At 41.5% G+C, this 24,792-nt stretch overlaps 1 protein-coding gene across 1 annotated transcript in view; it reads right to left on the bottom strand.

The window, feature by feature from the left end:
* grapa (GRB2 related adaptor protein a) overlaps nt 1-24,792 on the bottom strand; it is a 30,513-nt gene extending 5,721 nt beyond the window's left edge. The window contains exons 1-4 of the mRNA XM_073494595.1: nt 24,432-24,792; nt 19,297-19,394; nt 18,134-18,253; nt 5,806-5,974 (exon numbers count right to left, since the gene is read on the bottom strand). Coding sequence (XP_073350696.1) covers nt 5,806-5,974; nt 18,134-18,253; nt 19,297-19,394; nt 24,432-24,509 — 465 coding nt within the window. The 5' untranslated portion in view covers nt 24,510-24,792. The remainder of the gene's footprint in view (nt 1-5,805; nt 5,975-18,133; nt 18,254-19,296; nt 19,395-24,431) is intronic.

Genomic DNA, 24,792 nt, shown 5'->3' with positions numbered 1-24,792 from the left:
GATTTCCTCTCGGGCTATATAGCCATTGAGGTAAACAAAGCACCTCCATCACGCCACCCTCAGCTATGGGGCATGTTGTGAAGCAGATACACAGGACGGAGCAACACGGTGACCTAGAGTACATGAAAAGTCTTAGCAAGTGTGCTAATTTTGGAATGAGACACAGATACTGTATATGACCAACAAAAAGTCCTGTCAAGTGTTCTGGGTTTGTTGATTGGCTCATTTCAGAGTACAGCATTTGAAGTCCAATGATGGCTATACAGTCCATTTTTAGGACTGTACAGTCATATATGTACACAAGGCCCGCCTGACACACAATGCTTATTAGACCCTTAATATTAATACGGAACAACAAGGTGACCTATGACCACATCCTTTAAACCTGAGGTAGAATAGCATAGAATAAGTACTGTATGGCCCTAATGAACGCTAAATATAGGCTGCATAAGTTCCAGTGCAACCTGAACACAGAGATTTCAGGAGGGAGGCAGAAACAGGGACATTTCTAATTCAAACCTTTTCTAAATCACCCATTTTTGACACCAAACACACAAATGTCAGCAATAAGAGTTACAGTCTTTGAGTTAGAAGCAAGACTAAAAGAGAGATGATCCTCAGCTCATGTCTCAGTGAAATTAACTTTCTGAGCCAGAAGTCACAAAGCAGCTACACAGGCACACACACACACACACACGCACACACACGGAGGACTTCGACATTCTCACACTTTTTCAACAAATTTTCAAGTCTTACCTTCTTAGCCATACTAGAAACTCCATTCAAACTGTAAAATGTTTCATATCATTCATACATTATGAGTTCTGTTTAACTTTTCATTTCATATTTATTAGACCATTTCCCTCTTTCCCAAATCTTCACACTCCTTCAGCTGCTTCTGAATACAAAGTTAGGCCAGCTATGCAGTTTAGCTCCCAGCTTTATTTTATATATTTTTTCCAACTACTAATACTCTTTTCAACTTTCATCTTCTCATTCATACTATAATGTCCACATCTTTCATACATTAGTAGTTGGGTTTTATTAAAATGTTGAATCCACTCTTTCCCACTTGTCCTACCCTTTATACTCAGCAATTCAGTTTAGCATCAGCTTTTAAACGAACTTAAAAAATCCCACGTCTTTCAAACATTATTGATAGTATTCAATTTTTAAAGCATGAATTTGCCTTCTCTTGTTATTTTTGTAATTAATTGGTTCAATATGGTTTATACATTTTGCTTAACATTCTTTAATAGACTTGTTATTGCCAGTCATTGAATTAAAGCACAGTTAAATCACACTGCGCAGCATATTTAACTTTGAGTGTTATTGCTGCAGGCTTGTGGTAACATGATACATTTCTAGCAGCTGTGAAGATGTGGGTGGGGTAGCTAAGTTTTAAGAGGAACACCAGCCGTTATATTATCAAAATAACTGAAGAGACTCCAGTGAATGCCAATATCTGATTATTCATGAAGAATACAGAGCAAATCCACTAACTCTGTACATCATAATCACACTAAAATATAATGAAATGAATAAATGGAGTATAAAATAGCAATGAAATTAACAAGCATAAACATTCTGTTACAGTCTTCAATCAGTTTTATAACAGCATTAAATGCCCATAAACAGGAGCATCTGTTTCTTTGTTCTTTATCCAGAGCTCACATCCCTTTACTTTGCTTGAGTTTGTCCGAAATCATGGCAGAACAAAAGATCTAGTGACAGTGCAAAGACGACATGGACAGTGGCAGAATGATAGTTATGAATTAGTATTTTGATAAATGATTGCAATGTCATGACACCAGCTCCACAAACGTTGGTGCACGGTGCAGCTACATAAGCTACCGTATGAGTACTTCAAAATAAAGTCCTAAAAGAAGTCCTGGTGTTTTTTCATGTGTTAGTCGCTCACATTAAAGAGATTTAGATTGTGACAGTATTTGGGTCATACAGTTTTTCATTCTCCCATGAGATTACTGTCTTCAGTTTAACTAGCATCAAAACACCCTAAAGCTAAATTCTTAACTTGCACCTGCTCCAGCTGCATTTTTTCCGAGGACTGAACATACTGTGCAACGTCCCCAGTGAATTAGATCATGCATGAAACTGTTTAGGTGTGAGGAGGCAGGATGCTATTAAACGAGAAACCTAAAAATCTATTTCTAGGACCAAAAGTCTCCTGCTCTACCAGGTGAAATACTGCAGCAGCCTGGCTGCTCAGCAAACTGTCTTCCAATAAATGAAGGTTATGAGGAAAAGCATTCCCATCTTAGAAATGGAAATGAAGTTCTGAGAAAGAAAAGTTGATGAAGCGCCCAAATCTTGCTGACTTCAATGCAGCACTTCACTCCATTACACAACAGCAAGTATATGAAGAACGGGGCGAGAAGAGCTCTCTGCTACTGGAGGAGCAGATTTATTGAACAAAAACTGACACATCACGAAGATCAATACGTGTGGATCATCTTCAAAAGAACATTAGATTGAGGCAGGCTTATGTGCTCAACACATTTTGACCAACCAGATTTACGGCTTTTGCCGATCATGCAGGCATGAAAAAAATTAACTATACTGATATATTTCTATATATATATTATTAAAAGTATTAAAACACATTCAGTTGTGCATTATGTGAATTCTCCAGGCAATGCATTTAAAGATATTACTTTGACCCCATTCTTTAAGGTTTTATTTCTAGTAAATTTCTGTCAGCTGTCATTCAACTGCAGGCTTCTAGCAGAATACAAATAAGGGGAGAAAAGTGAAAGAAATAGGATATGCTGCTCCGCCAGAATACCTATACCTGCTTGAACATGTTACTCGTGCTCTGGACTGAGGAGGATGTATATGCATGTGTGCTATTTCCTCCTTTAGTTTAGCTCTATTAACAGCAATGACTCATTGGCTACTAAACTCCTCACTTCCCATCTGATTATCTCAAAAGTACCCCAGAGCAGCAGTGACAGGCAACCTGCACGCCAGCACCTTTTGATGCAAATGCACTACTTTTGATTTACTTGCAGTGCATTAAACCAGCGGAGTCGAAGAACTTGTCATGAGGGCTGTTCTCATCTAGGTGTCTTTGGGCTGATGCCGTAAGACTGAAGGAAACAAAATGTTTCTATTCCCCCTAAAATGGCCACACACGTCTAACAGAAGACAAACTTGGTATATTTTTTAATGTAAAATCTGATCCGCCATTCAAAATAAATGAGAATTTGAAATTGCAGCTCCGCTTTTCCAACCTTTCCCACGTGGAAAATGTTGAAATCAATCAAAATGAACAAAATGAAAACGATTAGAGGCGAGCTGAAGAACTAGTAACTAGTGAGATAATTAGCTCATCGCCATAAATGACAAGATGCATCCCTAATGATAATGCGACCTTAATGTAACTTGTCACTTCCTGTTAACCCTTGATTGAAGCATGCCCGGAAGCATTAAATGAGCTAAGTGCCGTATGCTATATAGAACGTGAGTTGCCAATATTAATGGGCATATTTTTAAAGATTCATGAGAATTGCAGTATGTTGATATCCTCCAATGTTGTTGCAGCTCAAGTATAAAAAATGTGAACAAAATGGATGTCGCTGTTTCTTTAAAAGGTAAATAGTATATCCTTCTCCTCAGTGTTATATTACTGAATGTCCATATGCAGCCTCTGAGAGAGTCATCCCTGGAGCTGAATTATCTAATGCATTGTATATTGTATCAGAGAATTATACATTTTTTGGCACCAACAACAAATGTAAAATGCATAATGTAAAATTATTATTATTATTATTTTTCACAAGCTGTCACTCTGCTTCCCTTGCAACACTTGAGTTTGACTAACAGCTGGAAGAATCATTATATTCCCACAAGGTTTTCATGCAATGGAGACGTTGTTCACTTCCTCAGTAAATAGGATGAACCTTTGATACGAAAAACTCGTCCGCTCAGCTCATAGAACCCTTCGGCTCTGCTATCAGCCAGAAAGTTAACGTTACACTAGCAAGATTCAAACTCAATAACATTGTGTGCAGTTGGCAAACAGCAAATATAATTTGCTAGTATGTTTGAATACAAGACTAGCTAGCCAGTCCATGTCCTGTAACTAAAGGAAAAGTCGGAGGATCTCCAGAGGATTTATCCTCAGGCGACCATGATTCTCTGTACGACCCATCCCAGGTCTCATTGTTGGATTTCTGATTTTCCTGCCTATTTGAAATCAAATCTGCTCTCCAGGCACTGTTTTCTTATCCTGATATGACTTCCCATGTGACGTGCTGCATGTTCAGCACCCCTAATGAATGGCGGTCTGCTCTCAGGTGCCATGCAGTCTCCAGAAGTGAATATGATGGGATGAGTATTAGCACGTGGCTGGTGTTGCAGTGAAACGAACATGCTGTCGTGTCAGGATCGCTGTGGATCACAGCCCTCCATAACGGCCGGGTTCGCCTCTGGGTGCGGCTCTTCTGCCACTCCTAGGAATACTTAACATGCAATGTGATCCTGCCTGCCTAATGACTGCACAATAGCAACAACAACAGCTTCTCCCCAGGTGACACCATCATGGGAACTACCTACCCGTTGTTTTTATTGTCTTTGACTAAACCCTGAACAGAACACTGAAATCTGGGATACGCCTAGTCGTCCTACAGCATTATTTTCCCCTTACAGTGGTTTTTATAATTAATCGATAGTTAATGTTCTTTACAAACTAACTTGGAGCATGCTCGAGTACCTTTTTCACTTTACTAAAGGAGCACAGGAATGGCTAATAAATGGTACGAATGGGAGAGACAACCTCAGCCCGGCTCGTTACGTGCCTAAACTCTAAAGTAAAAACTGGACTAAACACAGCTACCTAATGTTCTGTCCAAACTTGATACATAGCAACTTAATCATGACTGATACACATAATAATTGCCTCTTAAATCAGTTTTCTTCGCCGCTGCGGTGCTCACTCCCTCTGGCTCGGCGCCCGAGATGACTGATTTGGTTCCTGCTCCAAACCGACGGCATTCCTGTGATCTTTCATTACAAGCTGCAACTCTCGTCAAAACCCTGCTGCCACAGTCACAGCTCCGGATATTTCACCAACATATGGAGTGTTCCCATAGCTGTCAGCTCCATTAAAAAAAAAAACTGGTTATGCCTCGAAGTCACCGCGAAATGAAATATGAACACCTGGGTAGCTTGTTATGTGGTGCGATTTGACAACAGTCAGAAATAAATGCACTTTTTGTCAAAATGCTGCTTCACTGTGTCTTATAGTCTCATCAGATACTTAATTAATTCTCTTGCCGCTTAAACTGAGGACGGAAGACAGAGGAGACAGATGACAACAAGAACAGATGTGTTTTAAATGTTTTGAAGAAGAGACTGAAACTGACATAGCAAAAGAAATAGTGCTAAAAGCCTCCAGTGGGTTTAGATGGATTCTAAGAAAGAAACGGAAAGAGCTAAACTTCATTTTGATCTGTCGTGTGACAATATGAAGGAAGAAGAATTATCTTTTTAAATCAAAACAGTAGTAACTTCATTCAACTTGATTAAAAATCAAACATTATTTTGGGGGAAATACTTAAAGAAGTGTAAAGAAAGTCTATATTTACCAAAATGTCAGATGTGAAAATCACATTTTAGGCTTCTTTCACATATGAATGGAAATTTGCACATGAGAAATGTAAATCGTTCCAATGTGAAGACAGAAAGAAAGAAAGAAAGAAAGAAAGAAAGAAAGAAAGAAAGAAAGAAAGAAAGAAAGAAAGAAAAAGACACAAACAACCAAACCAGGAATCACATGCTCACCCTGGCGAACTGCTCGGGGTCCCTCAGAAAGACGGTCCTCTCCTTAGCGATGCTGTTGCAATGGTAGAACTCCACCAGCTCGTTCAGCGAGGAGAAGAGCTCGTCCCACACGTAGTACTGAGAACTGCGATCCTGCAGCACCTTGAAATGCTGAACGTGGTCCCCATAACTGTGAAATAAACAGACAGAGAGGTTTAAAATCATTTCTCATCGTAAAAGAACATCTGTGGTGACAAAATAGTTAATATCTAGTTTTGACTATGTGAAATGAAATATTGTTTAGGGGTCGTCAAGTTTTTCAGATAAAAGCTGAGTGGTGCGTGGTGGTGTAGAGACACTTAAAGTAACATCTGCGTTGAGCACGCTGTTGCAGCAGCGGAGAGTGACAGACAGTCGGACATAATCAGGTCTTGCCTGAGTCCTGTCTCACAGTGTGTGTGTCTTCACAACACAGCTTGCTTTTTGCATACAATTAATTTGGAGCAGCTTTGGGTCGAGACCAAAGTCTTGGCCTTTTGGGCCTCAAAGTCGCCTCTTTAACTCCGCAGCTGTCAGGGCTGGCATGCATTTCACTGCAGGCCAGGTCATTTGGAGTCAGCATTGTCTTATTTCCAATTTGAGTTTGTATTTTTATTAAGTTATCTTTTTACAATCAGTTACGGTAAGTCCACAGTAAAATACCAAAGGCCAAAGGAGGTGATAGGACAAAAAAAAATTATGAAAACAAGTGATCAGACAGACAAAACGATACCAAAGCAGACAAATGGTTAATACATTCGCTACATACTGTATATGAACAGAACACATAAATATGATAAGATTCAAATATAATTAAAAGAGCAAATAAAGTGAAGTGTCATGCCTTAGAAAATGAATGTTTGTGGTTTATCTGTGAGAATCTGTTCTGTAACACTGATTTAGTAACATTTCATATCAAATTTGAATGAATACATGTTGTCAGAGGAACAAAATTGAGTGTGGCTAAGGAAATAATAAAATAAAGTCAGTGGCACAAACAAAAATAGCCACAGTGTTGGAGTGCATGCTTAGTTGTGATGATTAAAAGAGTTTGGCCAGTGTTCATTGGCAATCATACCTGCTCCCCTATTCTGCTCTACGGTGGTTGCTAAGTAACTTGCCAGCTTATCTTTAGAAATCTGGACATCTCACCATGATCGTACCGTTATATAACTGCATCTAATACGCAGCCGGAAGTCAATACAACTCCCCCATATGTCTAAACGCATCACGGAAGTAGGTGTGTGTGTGTCAAGCTTATGTTAATGATCGTTACAATCTCATTTCCCATGTTTGGAAAAAGAAATGTAATCCTGTAAGAGGCTCATTGTTGCATCATTGGGTTGTAATGAAATAAAGCTGATTCCTCCTATAAATGGCTTTTGCTTCAGGATAGACGGAGTATAGCATTTGTGGTGTTTCCCACCAGACTCCTCCTCTGTCAAGTCTGACTGGCACTGCTCCAAGCTCGAAGATGAGCATAAATGAGCATCGGCTTGTTTCTGCCAGAATTCCTCTCTCTATTCAGACGCTGAGCTCCATGAACAAGCAGGCCTGACTCCCCGATGACTGGATGGCATTCAGCTACACCTCCACCCTGCCCTTCTTTCTCTGCCTGCTCCGCTTCACCCCATGTGTCCTCATTTCTCTCCTCTCACCCTCGCTCGCTCTCTCAGATGCGATGAAGCTGCACTGGAGTGTAAAAATAAATAGTCGAAAACATTCATTCAAGCTTAATGTAAAGTTTTTTGACTTATTTGTGGGTTGGCACTGTACCAGCCTGTGTAGCCTTTGAGCATGAACTCTTTCTGTGTGAGCAGCAGCGCTATCTGTCTTTTTTTCTTCAGCTTTTGCCTGTGGATCTGTATTCCTCTTCTCTATTATCTGACATCTAACTTTTTTCCCTCTCTATCACAATTCCTCTTGTTATCTGCTCCACTGTGTCTCAGTCAGCCTCTCTCAATTCGGCCTTATCCCTCCGCCGACTCACACGCACACACACACATGCACACAACACAAAATTGTGTTCGTCTCCATGAATGATCTCCATCAGCCCCACCGCTGTCCCTAGTTGTCTTATGCAATCTGCTGCACCCTACCGGTTGGGCTTTGCTACTGCCGCCAGCTGTGCAGCTGCTTGTCTGAGGGATACAAAAGCATTGTGAGCCGGGCCAAGTCCTCACCGGATGGCAAAGAAAGAATAAGCAGAATTTAGATCCTGTGAAAGGTGAATTGTGGGCCGTTTGTGCTAAAGACAGGATGTAGCCGGAGAAAGGACTTTCCCTTGAGGGGATTCACAATAATGTCGTGAAACACACCAGACACTTTGAAGGAAGGAAAGGGGAAATCAGTAAGCTCTACCTGTTCGCCACATCTAGCTATTTCCTGCAGCTGTTATTGCAACAATAACCCCATAACTAACAGGGACTTGGGCAAAGTTTATAATACAAAAAATGTCCTGATTGTAATGAAAATGTTCCAGATAAAAACATGAAGTTTTAAAGTTCCCATATTGTAGAAAATTAGATTTCCATTCTTGTTTATAAAGTAGGTCTAGTTGCTTGTAAGAACTGACCAATCAGAGCAGACTTTTTGGAAGGGGGTCTTAAAGAGACGGACGCTAAAACACAGAGTTAAGACAAAGGATGAATAGAGGTGCTGCAGCAATGGACATTGTGTTTTTTTTACATAAAAGCATGTACATTTTCTAGTAGATGCCCAAAATAAAAATATGAACCAGAAAATGAGCATAATATGAGACCTGTAAAGTAACATTTAAGGGTTAGGCCTATTTCCTGAAAGAGATTTCCATTCATCCAGTCATCCACTGGTTGTAAGCTGACTGACAGTAAGGATAAGATGATGCATGCACTCCGATATGAAAACTCTAATCTTGCTCAATGTGATAATGATACAATAGAAAGTAGTAGACTTAAAACTAAACAAAAATGCTTTAACTATCAGATATAAAATCAATGACAGCATTTTACTACAGATACTATAATGGTACATGAGACAAAAAACAATCTCCAATATTTATTCTTGTATTTTGCAAATCACTTCTACAAGCTGTGAAACCTCCTGCTGAGCCGGTTCTGAAAAAAAAAAATCCAACCAAAAAATTCCTGGAGCGTCTCCACACAGTTGCTTCAAATATTCATGGAGCAACACTTAAACCACAACATCACATCTTCACACTCGATTTGCCCTGCAGTGCAAAACACTACTCCACCTCTGTACCACTGGAGGGTTAAAACACAAACTAATGCACTTTTCAGACCACATTTGAGATGAACTGTGGGAAAATTACAGCTAACAATCATAATGAAAACCACAAAATATTAAAATCGATACTACAAACTTGCCTCCCACATGCTGTTATAAGGTCATGAACAATGGAAATTAATAAAAGTATTTCCATAAACTCTGACCTCTTCTTATTCATGGAAATGTATGTAAAATGATCCTGAAATGCCTATCCCAGTCTAGCCCAAAGTAAATTCAAAGGTGACGTGGAATAATTTGGAGTACGGGCATGATTTAAGGCTAAAAATAAGCCTTCCGATGACCTACTACCTATGGTACTATCCTGGCGCCTGGCAAAAAATGCTATTTTATGACCTCAAAATACCCCTGCCTGAAAGTAACAGGGCAAAAACTCATTATATAGTTCTTTATTTCCTTATTTACACTAACTTTGTGCGTATACAATCATTTAAAAATAATGCGTAGGTGGCCTATTCAAAGAGCAAAATGCATACAACTACATAAACTTGCATAACTTCCAATTTTAGGGCTTTAGAAGCTATAATAAACTATATATAACTGGATTTGAAATCTCATTGGCTACATGATGTATTAATCATCCGGAAGCTGGCATGTAAGTGGCTCAGGAGAGAGGAGAAAGAAGAGAGAGTGGGTCACTTGTCTACACTATTACTCATTGTCTGTTGTAGGCTCTAGGGCGGGCTTAGAAGCTCATATCTGCTCAAATGAGCTGTCAATCAAACGGCAGGCGTTCAGGGATAATGGTGTCTGCTGTGAAATGAGAGGAGCTTTTTCACAGATAAAAGCAGCAACCTTTGCTCATATTGATCTACTTTGTGTCACGGCAGTTTCTCAAATAATGCCAAAATTTGATCTACGGGATTCTAGCACATAGGCACAAATTGTCATTTTTTTTGTGATGCTCGAAAATGGAAAATTTGTGTCCATGTACATGAATCCTGGAGATTATATTTCGCGACAATTTCATGAACTGCAGTGATACTATGTAGTATTGGGAGTCCTTTACATCCTTTACATCGTCATGGTGAAATACAAACTCTTACCAGCAAAAATACTGCTGTAAAGCTGTTGGAGGAGGAGATGGAAGAAAGATAGCAGATGTAATGTTGTAGCTATATCAGTGTTAGGTGGTGTCAAGTAGATAGACGTTTCTTTTATTAATTATTACCCAGAGACATTAGAGAACCAGTGTGCGTAACACAGACAGCATCTGTCTCAACTTGATCACACACACACAGAAAGCACACTGCCCTCTCATCTCCCTGATCCAGTGTAATTAAGGCCCACAGCGATAGAGAGATTATTTTCTATTTCCAAGTCAAAGGAAGCCAGAGAGTGAGAGATTAAGATGGAATGAGAGTGAGAACGATTGAAACAGCGAAAAAATTAAATAGATGTCGAGATAGAACGCACAGAGACAGATATACGCTCCAGATGAGGACAGAAGTTATTTTTTAAAAAACTTTTACTCTGCGCAAGCACATTTCAAGACTCGCGAAGGTCATCTGTCCATCTTTCTCTCCACTTTCTCCATCAATCTATTCTCACTTCCCTGTTCTCTCCTCTGTCTCTCATCCTGCCAACCCCCCTCCTCTTCTCTAATCTGCTGTTCGGCTTCTTAACCGCTGCAGATGTCTGGAATACTTCACACAGTCGCACTGACACCTCCAGCTGTCAATTCAACTCGCTGACTGTGTGTGTGTGTCAGTAACTGATGACGGTGTCATGGAGTTGTATCAGAGTGTGTGTCAGCCCGTGTGCCCGCCGCAAATCAGCAGTTGCATCAGTGTTTACATGTTCCGACCCCCGTGTGTCTGTTTGTGTGTGAGTTGTGTCTCATGTGTCACAGGCTGAGTGTAGTGGCCATTGGTGTGTGCATGCGTGTGATTTCTCTAAGTGTGTGTCAGCCAAGCATGTAAGTGGGTGAGGTTCAGCTCCTCCTGCAGCATCAATAAAGCATCGGCATGACCTGTTTTGATAGATGGACGAGGAGGGAGGGAGGAAGTGTGTGTGTGTGTCGTGTGTGTTGGCGCTCTGAGGGTGAAGAGAGGCAGCAGCCGGGGATTGAGCGAATGAGGTAAAGAATGATAAAAGATGTTTGGTGGAGGCAATTTAGTCGAAAGGGTGTTGATGGTTCAATAAGCCTCTCAGACAGAGATGATATGAGCCTGAGAGAGAGGGAGATGTAGGGCTTCCTCTCCAGTCAGTTATCATCATAAAGTAAACAACCATCCATCTACACAAACACCGAGAAATGCAGAAATGCATTTTTTGCTTTTAAAAGGACATCTCTATATAACTTGTATCATTTTCAGCTGCCTCTAGCTAAGATTTAAAGTCATTTAAAAAAATTAGGGCCAACTTAAATGATTGGGATCAAAACTGCAGTCACCGCTTGAGATACAGTTCCGTTTTCAGGAGGAATTGCGCCCGTTTCAGCAACTTTTTAACTGCAATAAAGCAACTCCTGTCATAAATATAAATTTGAGTAGGCATAGAATGGTTTGCCAGAGCCATATGTGCTTCAAGGAAGGAAATAATGTAATCCGTTTAGTTAAATCTCATCGCACAGAGCCAAAGAGCCACAGGTTTTCTAGCCGAGCAACATTAGACTAACAAACCCTGAAGCTAAGATGAAACTAGAGAACCGAATGAATTACACAAGGAGAAAGTTACCACCAGACTTTTAGCACTTTTTAAGTCTTGTTTTCTACCTTGCTTAGTTTGCCAAGCTGACTCTCCAAGTTCTGACTCGCCAAACCAGCCTAAAGCGACGTGGGAAAGCTGGTTAGCAACGCTGACGTTCTTCGATTTTATATTTGTTACCATGCAAACCTTGTGAGTTGTATATGGTAAACTCTTAAAGGAACAGTTAGACATTTTTGCTTTTTCACCTAATTTCTGAGACCTGCACAGAAAATATGAAGCTAAAGCTAACAGCTGACTAGCTTAGCAGAAAGACTGGAGTTGCGGGAAAACAGCTCACTTGGCTCCTTCCACATTAATTAATTGGTTGCTGAGCTTTAAAGATTCTGGGAGGTCGTTTTTTTTGGAGCTGTTTCGCCATGTTTCCACTCTTTATGCTAAGCTAAACCAACCTGCTGCTGCTGGCTTCATATTTAACGGACAGGCCTCAGAGCGGACTCTCAAACTAAAGTCATATGAAGTCATATGAAGGTGGAGCCCTTTCAGTCGGAGCAATATCAGGCATTTATGATTTTGTTACACTATTGCTTTTATACTGGGCTCTTTCACAAAACTTTTGATATAAAACTACATTACTAGATCCAGAGAAGAGATGGACAGAGAGAAAAGGTATAGGCTAGACTAAATTGATAAAATATTGAATAAAAAGAGATAGAGAAAAGAAAGGACAAGACCCTCTGGAGGGTTTATCTCCCTCCCAGAGGACCAGACAGTATTATTTCAGCTCCACAGTCAATATCTGAAAATAGAGAAACCATGCGCCCCCCTCCACCTGCCATAAGCTTTTCCCTCTGCTGTTTTGTCTGCAGTCACTGCTTGCTCTTTCCCGCTGTATTTCTTCATCTCTCTTTAGATTTTCCCCTCATCTCTCTATTTCCCTCTGTATTTACGTCTCGCTTGAGTCTCTCTCAATTCTGTTTTGGTCACTGCACTGTGGTATTGAGATGTGGTGTGAGCTGTGAAAGCTGGACGATTGAAAAAAAGAGACCAGGTCAGTCGTGGCAGTTATGAAGTAAAACAAAAAAAATATGTCATTGTTAACGTTATTTACAAACCCTCCAGTGCTCCAACTTAGGGTGGATTTTGTTAAACAGAGCGAGGCTAGCTCTTTTCCCCTGATTTTATGCTAAGCTAAGCTAACTGTCTTCTGGTATTTCCCTAAATAACAATAGCTTCAGTGTCTTGGGGATGCATAATGCAAAAACACAACTTGGAATGAGAGGAGAAATGAAGCTAATTGCTGCACGCCATGCATTTATTCCAACATGGAGTTGCATAACGTTGACTCACTTCTCCTTTTCTTCTCTGTCATGTATTTTGTATAACCACATTTTCTCCGCATGCTTTCATTCGTCCAACTAAAAAAAAGAAACTAACCCACTTTTATTTGAGGGTCGTCAGGGGTCACTTAGTGTGAAATTGTCCCCCCGGATGATGACATTCGTGGAACGCTGAACCCGCAGTGCGTTGCTTAAAGCTTAAAGAAGATTATGTAGCTGTAAAAGAAGCGTGGCCCAAAGGGTCAGTTCCCTTTATGGTCCCACTTTGGAGACGATAATGATGACGGATTACAAGAAAGCTTGAATGAACATCCTGATTCAGCACTTGCTGTATGAGCCATCAGCAACTAGAAGTGTGAGTCAGTGATATCTGAAGCCATGTCAAGAAATGGTGGAGTCCACACTGAAATGGTTGAGTCTGTTTTCATGAGCCATTTCAGCGAGCAGGTTTACAGTATGTCACCAGGCAACATTATTCCCATTGGTAGTGCTGTTTGAAGTTCACAATGCAAGAAGCAGAGCAGAGCAGCAGAATAGGGGACTGGCGTCAGGAGTGCTTTTGGGTGGCCATGACGATTTTTACTGAAGCTGAAAATGGTGGTTTAGGCAGAGAAAACAGGTGACCTATGTAGTTTTGAGGAAGAAATCTTGATACTGTTTTACTTTGTTTATATGTGGCGGACCCTGCCACCTCTCTAGCTTCAAACAGTGTTTGGGGATCATTATTTTCCTCTGAGAACAGCTTGTTTATTCAGTTGTGGAAAACATAAATGTGTCTGAGTTTGTATTATTACCTCATTAATATTGCAAATATTAAGTATCTTCTTTGATATTACTGTTATCACACTAGGAACCAGTGGAAGGAAAGTTTAAGAGCAGCTCTCACGGAAAGACACCTCAATCGAAGTCCCGGAAGAACAAGAGAATGCAGAGAGTTAAGCTATAAAACACACACACACACACACACACACACACACACACACACACACACAAAGTTGTTGGCAAACCAAATCCGAATGTGAAAGCGAAGAAAATTGACTTTGTTCTACATGACCTTCACCTGACACAAGAGAAAGACCAAGGAGAAAAACAAATGTGCAGTTGTTTGTGCATGAGCATGCACATGCGGGTGTGGGTGTGCCTGTTTGTATGCGTGGGCTGACCACCACGCTGTTTAAAACTGCGTCAAAAGCACAGATCGGACCAAGCTGTGGTGAGGCAACCTTGAGCTCCATCACACAGCCAGACATCCAGCAATCAAACAGAAGTTCACTCAAAGAAAATATGCACATATATCCCGTATCAGGTGGTGTCTTAACAAGTAAAGGCAACTCAAGCAACAAACAAAAGAACCACACAACTGTACATCTAAAATAATGAAGTTAAAAATATCACTGTAATCCTCTCGTGGATGCACTTTCCCTCAGTGCTCGCCTTTGCCTCACTTGCTAATTTCCTACAGTGTCTTTTGATGACTCACACAGGCTGTGCCAATTGTTACATTCAGCTGTGAGATGGAAATGTAGGTGGAAGGGCTGATATTGAGAGAGTTGATACTGGCAGAACAATGAACAAGGAAGTGAGACTTTACATTTAGAAAAGTGAAAGTTATGTCTCCACTGGGCGAAAAGTGTGAAAAATATCAACGACTCAAGAAAAATGGGACCAGAAACACAACATGCTGCCTTTTAACTGTGTCGGTGTACCTCAGCTCCGTTTCTCCGACATGATTTTTTCAAAATAAAAGATCTAAGATTTATAGGATTGTGGAAGATCCTTTGGGTGACTGTGCTGCTGAGTCAAAGAGCGTTGTGAAAGCCCAGCTAATCATAATGGATTCCTCATCTCTGTCTGTAAAAGTCTAGGTTGACATTACTTTGCTCCACTTTCCAAAAATAAGCTACTAAATAACCCATCGGGACAGTTTCGCTTGCATAGTCTGAATCTAGTCCCCCGTCACATATTCTTTCATAACCGCCTATCAAAAAGTATCTTGAACAAAAACCTTCATTCAAACATGGCTCCCTCTGTTCTGCCTGTGGACGATGAATCTCTAATTCAGAGCACAGCAAGCTTTTGCGACCAATATTGCGCAATGTCGATATAATGTTAGCAGCATTCGTGCAAGCACAGATAAATCCAAGGTTGACATTTGTACCAAACGTGGAATATCACATTCATATTATATGCTTATAAGCTGACTTTCACATCTGGAGGGGGAGGGGTTGTGGTGGTGTTATTACAAGCCACAAGGGCGTCAAGTGGTAACAGGTAGGCTATTTTAAGCCAAGCCATGTTGTTTACCTCACCCAATCAAGCGGTTTATGTGCCAGACCATAAGCACAGCATTGTGACGAGAGAGAAATAGAAAATTGAACCTAAACAAATATCAAGTAGCAACATAAAGAAACGTCAGGTTGGAACTTATCTGTGGTTTTGCAGAAACGTACCTAGCAAACATTTTTTGTGTTTCTTTATCCTACTTCTTTGGCTGAATAAGGCATTTGAAACCTATCAATTACCTGATTATCCAAAAACTTGCATTCTCACAAGTTTGCAGTCATGACTACACTGTATCTATGAACCCTGTCCCCGGTCTGCAGTTTTTCATAATCTGACTGCATTGGAATGATGAGCAACAACGGCTCTGTTCGATAACCCGGTGACTGCTTTGTGAAGGTTAATTAAATTTTATTTTTCGCTGGAAATGAAGCCTGAGAAATGCAACACCAGAACACAAAAGAGATAATAGCGGTGACTGTTTATGACTAATAAGTTTGAAGTCATAAAATCATTCAGGTCTGTAAGAATGAATCACAGTTCCTCTCCTGCACTTTAAAGTGGCAATTAAAACTTTTCATCACAACCAAATTACCAAAGCAATAATTGGAAACTGACCAATAGTGTGATTAGTGTGTATTATCACGATGTTGATTATCAAATCTACAAAGCATCGAATATAAAAGATTACAAACTGCTTCTATTTTAATTAAAAACTGCAGCGAGAGATGTTCAATGAAAATATCACAAATTTATATCTTAACCCCACGCCACGTTCACAGTGTTGCATGATTCCTGGCTTCGCCACCAGTTTTCCTGTATAATAACAAATAGACTCCCTTTTTGGCTCCATTCATGGCTGTGAAAGCGGATCAGATTTTCACGGACTGACGTCAAAGCCGGACCGAGCTGAGCTGGGCTGAGCCGGGACTGAAGCCCTCACAGTTAACTGCTGTCAGGACGTCTCCTCTGACAGGGGAGCTGTCAGCACTGCAAGGACCACACAAACACACACCCTCACACAGACACCTGACCCAATTTTCAAGCTGCTACACCATCCAACAACAACAGCCAGAGAGAGACATCAACAGACAGCCAAAAAAACAAGAAGCATCACAATCCTCTCCGTCCCCTCCTGGCAATCTGCACCTCCCTTCTCTTCCTTCCCTCCAATTTTCCCTTTCCATTCCCCAAATGCAAACAACTTATTTTTCCCTTCCTGTGCTAATGCTTCCAGAGGCCTGTCCTCAATCCACTGGGAGTGAGATATCATGCACAGACTTTGTCACAAACAACCGCAAAACAACCCACAAATCCAACTCTTAACCCTTCGCCCTGCGCCAGTTCTTCTTCCAGCTCCAGCAGCTCAGAGAAGAGCCAAGCCTCAGTTCCAAGTCTTGTCTCGGGTGCCAAAATTCAGACTCCGGACACACCCCGACTCTCCACCTCTAATATCCAAACATCCCCCAGGAGCGTAACACCAAGCCTCAGCTGCACCCCTGACCGCCATCCCTCCTTCAAGACACCCGATCGGGCCCCATTAGCAGCTCCAGATGCCGCGGTGTGCCAGACAGGATTAGCTCACAACAGGCCAGCGGGGTGGCAGATCCTCCCTCTCTCTCCGCCCTGCACCTTATCCTCTTTACCCTCCTCCTCTGCCTGCTCCTCTGATCCCCTGCCACCAACACACACACACACACATACACACACACACACACACACACACACACACACACACACACACACTCATGCATGCACACACTGAACGTTTTATTAATGAATACACAAAGGCCAGCAATGCTGCTTGTGCAGGGATGTGTGCATCTGTGCATACAGCACGTTTACATAGATGTGCTAATTGAATTAGATGCATAAAAAGAGATGGAATGAAACTTTAATGACCCTGTGGAGAAACAGGGCTGTTGGAGTAATAAGATAACGCATAAAGAGTAGAAATAATATGTAAAGAATACATAGATCAAGTTGGAGTACGGAAACTCTTAGACAAATTAAAGGGACAGTTCACCCCAAAATCAAAAATACATATTTTTCATCTTACCTTCAGTGCTATTTATTCATGTAGATTTTCTCGTGTGTCAGTCGCAGAGTTGTGGAGACATCATCCGTAGAGATGTCTGACTTTCCTACATGAATATAATTGAACTTGGTGGCTCTCGGCTTGTATGGCTTTGAAAAACTCAAAAGCAGTGTCTCTTTCCAGAAATCATGATCCAGTTACTCAAGACAATCTAACTTTGTTTTTTCGACATCATGAGATGTAAACATAAATTGCGTCCTCTTCGGCTGAGCGGTAACGCTACCGAGCTAAGTTTGCATACCTAGCTAGCGTCTCGTCCACGCTTCCATCTCCACAGTGATACAGTTGCCGGGTGTAGTTTGGTGGAAAGGAAATAGTCCCAGAAACTTTTCGCAACAAGGTCTGTGGATTATCTTGAGTAACCAGGTAATAATTTCTGGACAGAGACATTGCTGTTGAGTTTTTCAAATGTATTTTTTGAGCTTAATGTCATCTAGTTCCATTATATTGGAGGAAAGGCAGACAGCTCTACAGACAGCACCTCCAAAACGCGGCAACCTACACCAAAACTAGACAGGTAAAGGGATGCGGAAAAATATGCAGGCATATTTTTTGATTTTGAGGTGACATGAACCTTAATAATGCAATGGATACATGGGCAAAAAAAAAGTTAAAAATGTGCATAATGTGGATGCTGGAGGAATCCTTTATGTCCTACCTGACGGACATTGAGAACTCTCCAGGGGCGCTCTCACTCTCTCTGACCAGAAAAGCCCCACACTCCCTGTGTCTGAGTCGACTTTCCGCCACACCGCGAGATATACGACCGGCGAACCAGCTGCAGGAAATAAAGACAAAAGGGAAGCGAGTTAAAAAAAGAAGAGATCATGCATTTGAGGTGTGTTGTTGTGGGGTATGTGCAGCTTCAATACCACTCTTCACACTTGAACTCGAGAATGAAATTAGTTTGGACGTCTCACAACTTCTGATGCTTGTATTTTCAGCTGAAACGAACAGAACTCCAAAGAACAGCAGCAGATCAATGCTGACAGAGAAATGAAAGAGAAGCTGACGGTATAAAAGGAAAATGAGCCCATTTTTGAGGCTATTTTTAAATACGCTGCTAAAAATGCACACAATACAAATCCCAGAATGCTGGATTTCAGTTGTCAGCTGTGGAGCGTAAGTAATAGTGTCATTTTTCATTTCTTTCCATTTCTTCTTTGCTCATTAGTCTTGCTTAGCAGAGCAGTTTGTTTGGATGCGTGGTTTTCAGAAATGGCATTCTGCTTTCGTGAACCTGTGCAGACTCATTACGGAGCCCACACCACTGGACCCTCTCGGTGAAGGTCATCAGGTCACAATCTCGAGCCCTTTTATTTCGTTTCGTGGCTCTTTAACGCAGTGTGGAGGAGGAGAAGCACTCACAGACGCACATCCCAACACATCTCCCTACGGTGCGCGCAAACTTAACTAGGCAGCTCCACCTGGGATGTACATCAGCGTTCATTAACGAGAGCCAGAGCCGCTCTAATGGCTGCGTTGTCAGTTTGGGGTTTTGTCACACGGAAAAGTGGAACCCAGCTGGTGTAGGACCATCTGATGGAGACACAGGGTGTACCAGCAGCTTCACTGTAAACACACACACGCACGCACACACGGCTGTATCGTGTGTGATTACGTAAGGCAAGCGAGTGAGTGTGTCCCTTTGGGTAGGCTGCCTTATGCCGGAGTGCAGATGTCCAAAGCTGAGCAGAAAACTCCCCCAAGCTGCAAACACTCGCTGATGAGCTGCTTAGATAGACCAGTGCTGGACGTGTGAAACGCATTCATGGAGATGCATGTGCTTGTGTGTGTGTGTGTGTGTGTGTGTGTACTTACGCGTGTGGCCGCAGGTTGATGTAGTTTTTTGGCACAAAGCCCTTCCTGTTGTGGAGCTCAGCTGTGTACCAGTTAGGATCATCCTCCATGTTAGTGATCTAGGAGTGCGCACACACACACACACACACACACACAAATGAAATATTACTCATAATGATGTTGACGCAGGCTATTACTAGCGGGTGAAAGGCGACTTTCATTTCTCTCTGGCCTCGCTGCATATCAATCTCCTCGCCGGGTCCCTCTTCTTCCATTATCCGGTACAGTGGCTTCCATTCATCTTTGTGCAAACCGAGGGCCCTCGACACACACGGCGTCCAAAACACACAAGATCATTGGCACGTTCAAAATGCCACATGAAGCCAATCATGATTACACACGCATTAACCCATACATTTTGCCGCTGCACATAACAGAACAGAGGAAGAGAAAGGTCAGACCGGTCATGTTAAATTACTTTCTCTGATGGACGGCAGGACGTCTGTGAGAGACACACTGTCACCTGATATGCTCCGGTGTAGCAGCTTTAATATTTACATAGTTTACCCATTTCTATTTAATTTCTCTTTTTTCTCTTCTGTTGTCATTTTTCATTCGGCGTTCCAATCCAGCTGTGACAGTCCTCGTCGTTTTGATATTTTCAAGCTGTTGTTTTGTTTGCTCTGCTTGGTTTGCAGTGACACGTTTTATAAACTCTTTATCTCTGCCTACAGAGCTGAGGTTCACTGCCTTTTCTTTGCTTTTTTTGTAATCACAGTACTGCTGTGTTTTTATCAGTAAAACTCTGCAACACGAAGTTAAAAACGTGAATCCTCCCGATAACGACAAACGATGGTAAAAACTCCTTTTGGCGACGTTGCCCATCTGCCAAAAAGTTGCCCTGTCCCCTCTGTGCCTTCGTGAACTTCATTTCATGCACCATCTATTTTAACGGTTGCACCGTGCGAGCATTTTAAAATGTGTTGCAGGCAATGGAATGATTTACTGCTCATTGCATCAATCATCGTTCAATCCTACAACTGAATGATTGCCCCTTTAAATCAGTCGGTGGTTTCAATGTCGGCCGAACAGCGTTTTATTCGAATGAGAGAAGAAATCCCTCTCAAACGGCCCTTTGCTATATTCCAGGCAGGTTAACACAATACATTGGACCGTCCTATTGGATGATTTCTCCTGTCTGCTATCATTTATCCAACCCACTGTGCCACAGCCTCAGTTAATTCATCACTGCGACTCTGTGAGTCAGAGACGTTAACTTTTCTAACAAAAGTTTGAATTGAAACCCTCTCATCTCCGTTTCCCACCTCCCTCCCCGTGTCCTTTCAGATTCTGCTTCTTCATTCCGCTTTGTCAGGGTTAGATTACAGAACAGCTCATGAATTTGCAATAAAATCAATCTTCTTATTCTGCTTCCTCTCAACTGCATCATCACTGCCTCACCATTTATTAGTTAAACAATGAAACAGTCAAATGAGGATTAGAGTTTGAGTAAAGTCCTGCATCGTGGAAAAACCCCCAAATGATCCTAGTTTTATTCATGTTGATTCTTTGGATATAACCCAGTCTTAGTCAGCCTCAGCTAAGTGGAATCCATTAATCATTTCTTTCTTTCCTCTTCGTGTTTATTTAGGATACGAACAATTGGGATGTTTATCCAGGGCCACTCCCACTGAGTTGGCTGTGACTGTCTCAGCACCTTCCAGAGAAAACCAACGGATGCACACAATTAGCTCGACCAATAATACCCATATAAACCCCACAGTTCTGACATGAACATCTGCACTAGGCTCTGAACATATGAACAAAGCTCTTAATGAGGCTGAAACAAATCAGGAGATATCCTGGACCTGCCTCTATAAGGCTGTCTGCCTTTCTGGGCTCAGGAAGCACTTTTTCAGGATAACGTTTTGAATATAAGAGATGAATGATATACTTATTTCATCAACTCACGATTTAGCTGATGGGACTGCTGATTGCGAGATTGTGTTCAAAACTACACTGGCTGGACCGTACTACCTGGCTACTCCCTATAATTTGAGCTGCTGCCAGTAACAGAGGAGTCTGTCACACAATCCAAATCCACTTTCAAAACAACAACATAGCTTCTGCAGAACAGGACCAGAACAAAACAATGTAGACCAACAGGACAATACACAAAAAATCCTGCTGTTCAAGACCATTGGGGAAAATTGCCACAACATTAAAGGCATGACATTTTTGACTCCCTTTTTTGAAGATCAATATATCAAGGCTTGTGCACTGTGTGTAAGGCACAGCAGCACCTTTGTTGCACCATGTACTTCTAGGGGAGTTGGGACTGTGTAGGTGCTACAGCAGCGTATGCTTCAACTTGCTGTCGCAGAGAAGAGCGAAAAACCAGCTGGTACTGAAGAATTTATCAATATTTCAAAACTCTGGACAAAACTAGCATGGCGATCAACAATAAGTGTCTAGTGAGTAGAATATGCGCTGAATGTACAGGCTGTGTGCGAGCTGATACATGAAATGTATGTTATAACTGGCTTACATTCTGACAGGAATTTAGCATGACATTGTGAGACAATAATCATTAAAATTACACTTCACACTACACACAAAAATCGACAGTGATATAGCCCACAAAGCACTCATATTACATTCTAGGTTTCCACTAGAGATTCACGATATATCTAAGAGCATATTTGAAAATTTGGGGAAGTGTCCCCCCAACAATATATATTATAATTACGGCCCTGCTCCTTTTATCTGCACTGGTGACAAGTTGTTTAAGGAGCAGCTCCGGGACTATAAGAAAGCTTTTTAACTTGAAATAAATGAGCACCAATAAGTAGTGACTGGAAAGTATCTGACAGACAATTTTAGAATATTTCTTTTTACGTGATGGACATTTTGCTCCACGCTTACGATTTGTTATGACACTGTAAATGCCAGCCCATCTGCTGCTGCGAGCGGGACTGAACAAATGTGAAGAATTATTTAAAAGCACTGTTTGACCCACGTCTGAACCGGAGCAGTTTGGCTGAGAGGAGCCGGCACTTTATCCCAGTGGGCGGAAAGAAAAAGTGGCACATAAGCTGAGCGGTGTTTTTAAGCGGCGGCCCCGTTTTAGTGACAGAAATTGCGTCAGCGTGGCCATAAAGCATGAGTTCACTCTGATACTGCTGACCTAGCCGTCAACGTAAGCAAAGGCTTATGTCACTTATGTTCACTGACCAAAGCCGAGAACTCATTTCAATGTGATTTACTGGAAGACTTTAATTAGTGATAGCTGCACACTAATACAGCAGGGGTTACAGAATCACATTTATTTACTGTAACAACTCTCTGATACGGCAACAACACTAAATGCCAACTCATTCTGCTGGCTGCATCCTGTGTTGACACTCCAAGAAAATGACTTTCTGCAGAAAGCAGAAAAGAGAAGCGGCTTTATTCATGTGATGTCTAATACTGAAACAGTGTGCGTCTGAGATTAATAATATACCAGCCTACTGCATGCAATTAAAGGTAAATTTCACCCTCAGGCATTATTATCCTGTTAGACATAATACAATATGTGCGATCTTTTCCTCCACCTGCTTCTCTTCTTGTACCTCGGATTATTTATGTGAATACACAGAATACCTTTCAGAAACCCAACAGCGAACAGGCTCAAGCTGGTAATATACTGTATGGTCTGCACCAGTGGCCATAGCGGTATCATGATAAGAGCAAGAACATCACAGGTCAGGAAAAAGTTGCGCTCTGGTCTGTCGACTGCAGCTTATACCAGCAGAGAAATTGATCTCGCTGTGTCTTCTTCCATTAACTTGTCCATCTACTGCAAGAGCATCGAACAGCTGGTGCCATAAGTCTATCAGAGAGAAGCTCTTGCTCTTTTAATCCTAGGTTTACTGCTGATGTCTTAGGGGGACAATTTTCTACTACAGTAATTTCCAGCTGTGCAGGATACATCTCAGGACAGCGCTTGGTTTGTTATGCGTCGGAAAAAAACGCAACAGCTGCAGTTTTCAGGAAGTGTTTTGCATGCTGTACCAAAAATTAGGCTGATTTAAAGGAGTGGTTGATCATTTGTGGGGAATATTGATACCGCTGTCATGTGTTGGCTAAATCGCAAGCTAGAGCTAGTGGCCGGTTAGCCCAGCATAGCCTAAAGACTGGAAACGGGGAAATTTTTCTTGTCCATGAACAGAAACTTGAGGAAATTAGATGTCTTTGCCGAGAAACAGTTACACAACAAATCGCACCAAGTTATTTTTACAGTACACTGTTACACTGCGCAAATAAAACAAATTAGATATAAGGTGTTATTTAGTGAGCTTTAGACATGCTAGTAGTTGGCTTTTGCTAGTTTGGACAGAACGACGTTTGCTATGTAGGTATTTCCCTCTGTTTCCAGTCTTCGAGCTAAGCTAGCCAGCTAACTACATATTTTCCACATATTGGCGTACAAACATGAAAGTGGCATCAATTTTTCCTATAAACCAGCCTAATCTGGGCTAAATCTCATGCTCAGTTCAGAGTAACAGGCTTATGTGAAGAACTTTTCTTGTCCGGGACCAGAAAACTCGAGGAAGTTAGGTGTCTTTACAGAGAAACAGTTACATAACAAACCACACCAAGTCATTTCTGCACTTTTACAACTAGCAAATTAAACAAATGAGATATAAACAGTTGATTAGCGAGCTTTAGACGTGCTAGTAGTTGGGTTTTGTCAGCTTTGGACCGAGCTAGCTCGGTATTTCCATCTTTTTCCACTTTTCAACCGAAGCTAGCCAACTAGCTGCACATTTCACATACAAACGTGAGAGTAGCTTCAATTAAAATTGTAATTTTTTAAATGCTGTTGTCAGTTGCCAACAACTTTCTCAATTAAAAATGTTGGTAACTTTTAATTCAAGCTCAAGCTGTCATGCTGCTCTGTCTATTAGTCAGCAACAGCAGCACCTGGATACAGAGTGTCAAGAGCTGTGGACGCTAAAGTTATAATTGCTGTAATTATCACAGTGGAGGCAGAGAGAGACACAGAGAGAGGTTAATCTGTGGGTCAACTACTTTGTCTATAGATAGATAGATAGATAGATAGATAGATAGATAGAGAGAGAGAGAGAGAGAGAGAGAGAGAGAGATCTTACCTTCAGCATGTCACCCTTGTTGAAACTGAGTTCATCGCCCTCTGTGGCACGAAACGTATAAAGTGCCACTGCCTCCATTCCGACACCTCCTAACACACACACACACACACACACTCACTCACACACACACATATGCACACACACTGGGACCCCCCACCAATGCCCGTGGCACATGGAGTGGACAGAGGAAGAAATGAAGAAAAGAAAAAAAGAAAAAAAGAAAAGAAAAGTAAGAAAAAGAAAGAGATAGAGGAAGGGGATGCAATGGGGGAAAAATAAAAACAGATGGGGAGAGAATAAGAGGAGCCAGAGAGGAGAGGTCTCGTCTGTCCGCCGAGCCGGAGAGCGTGGAGAGTCTCAG

Source organism: Pagrus major, chromosome 23 (assembly GCF_040436345.1).
Source record: "Pagrus major chromosome 23, Pma_NU_1.0".
Taxonomy (NCBI): domain Eukaryota; kingdom Metazoa; phylum Chordata; class Actinopteri; order Spariformes; family Sparidae; genus Pagrus; species Pagrus major.
The sequence above is the reverse complement of the archived record's forward strand: the minus strand, read 5'-3'. Positions and strand labels throughout refer to the sequence as shown.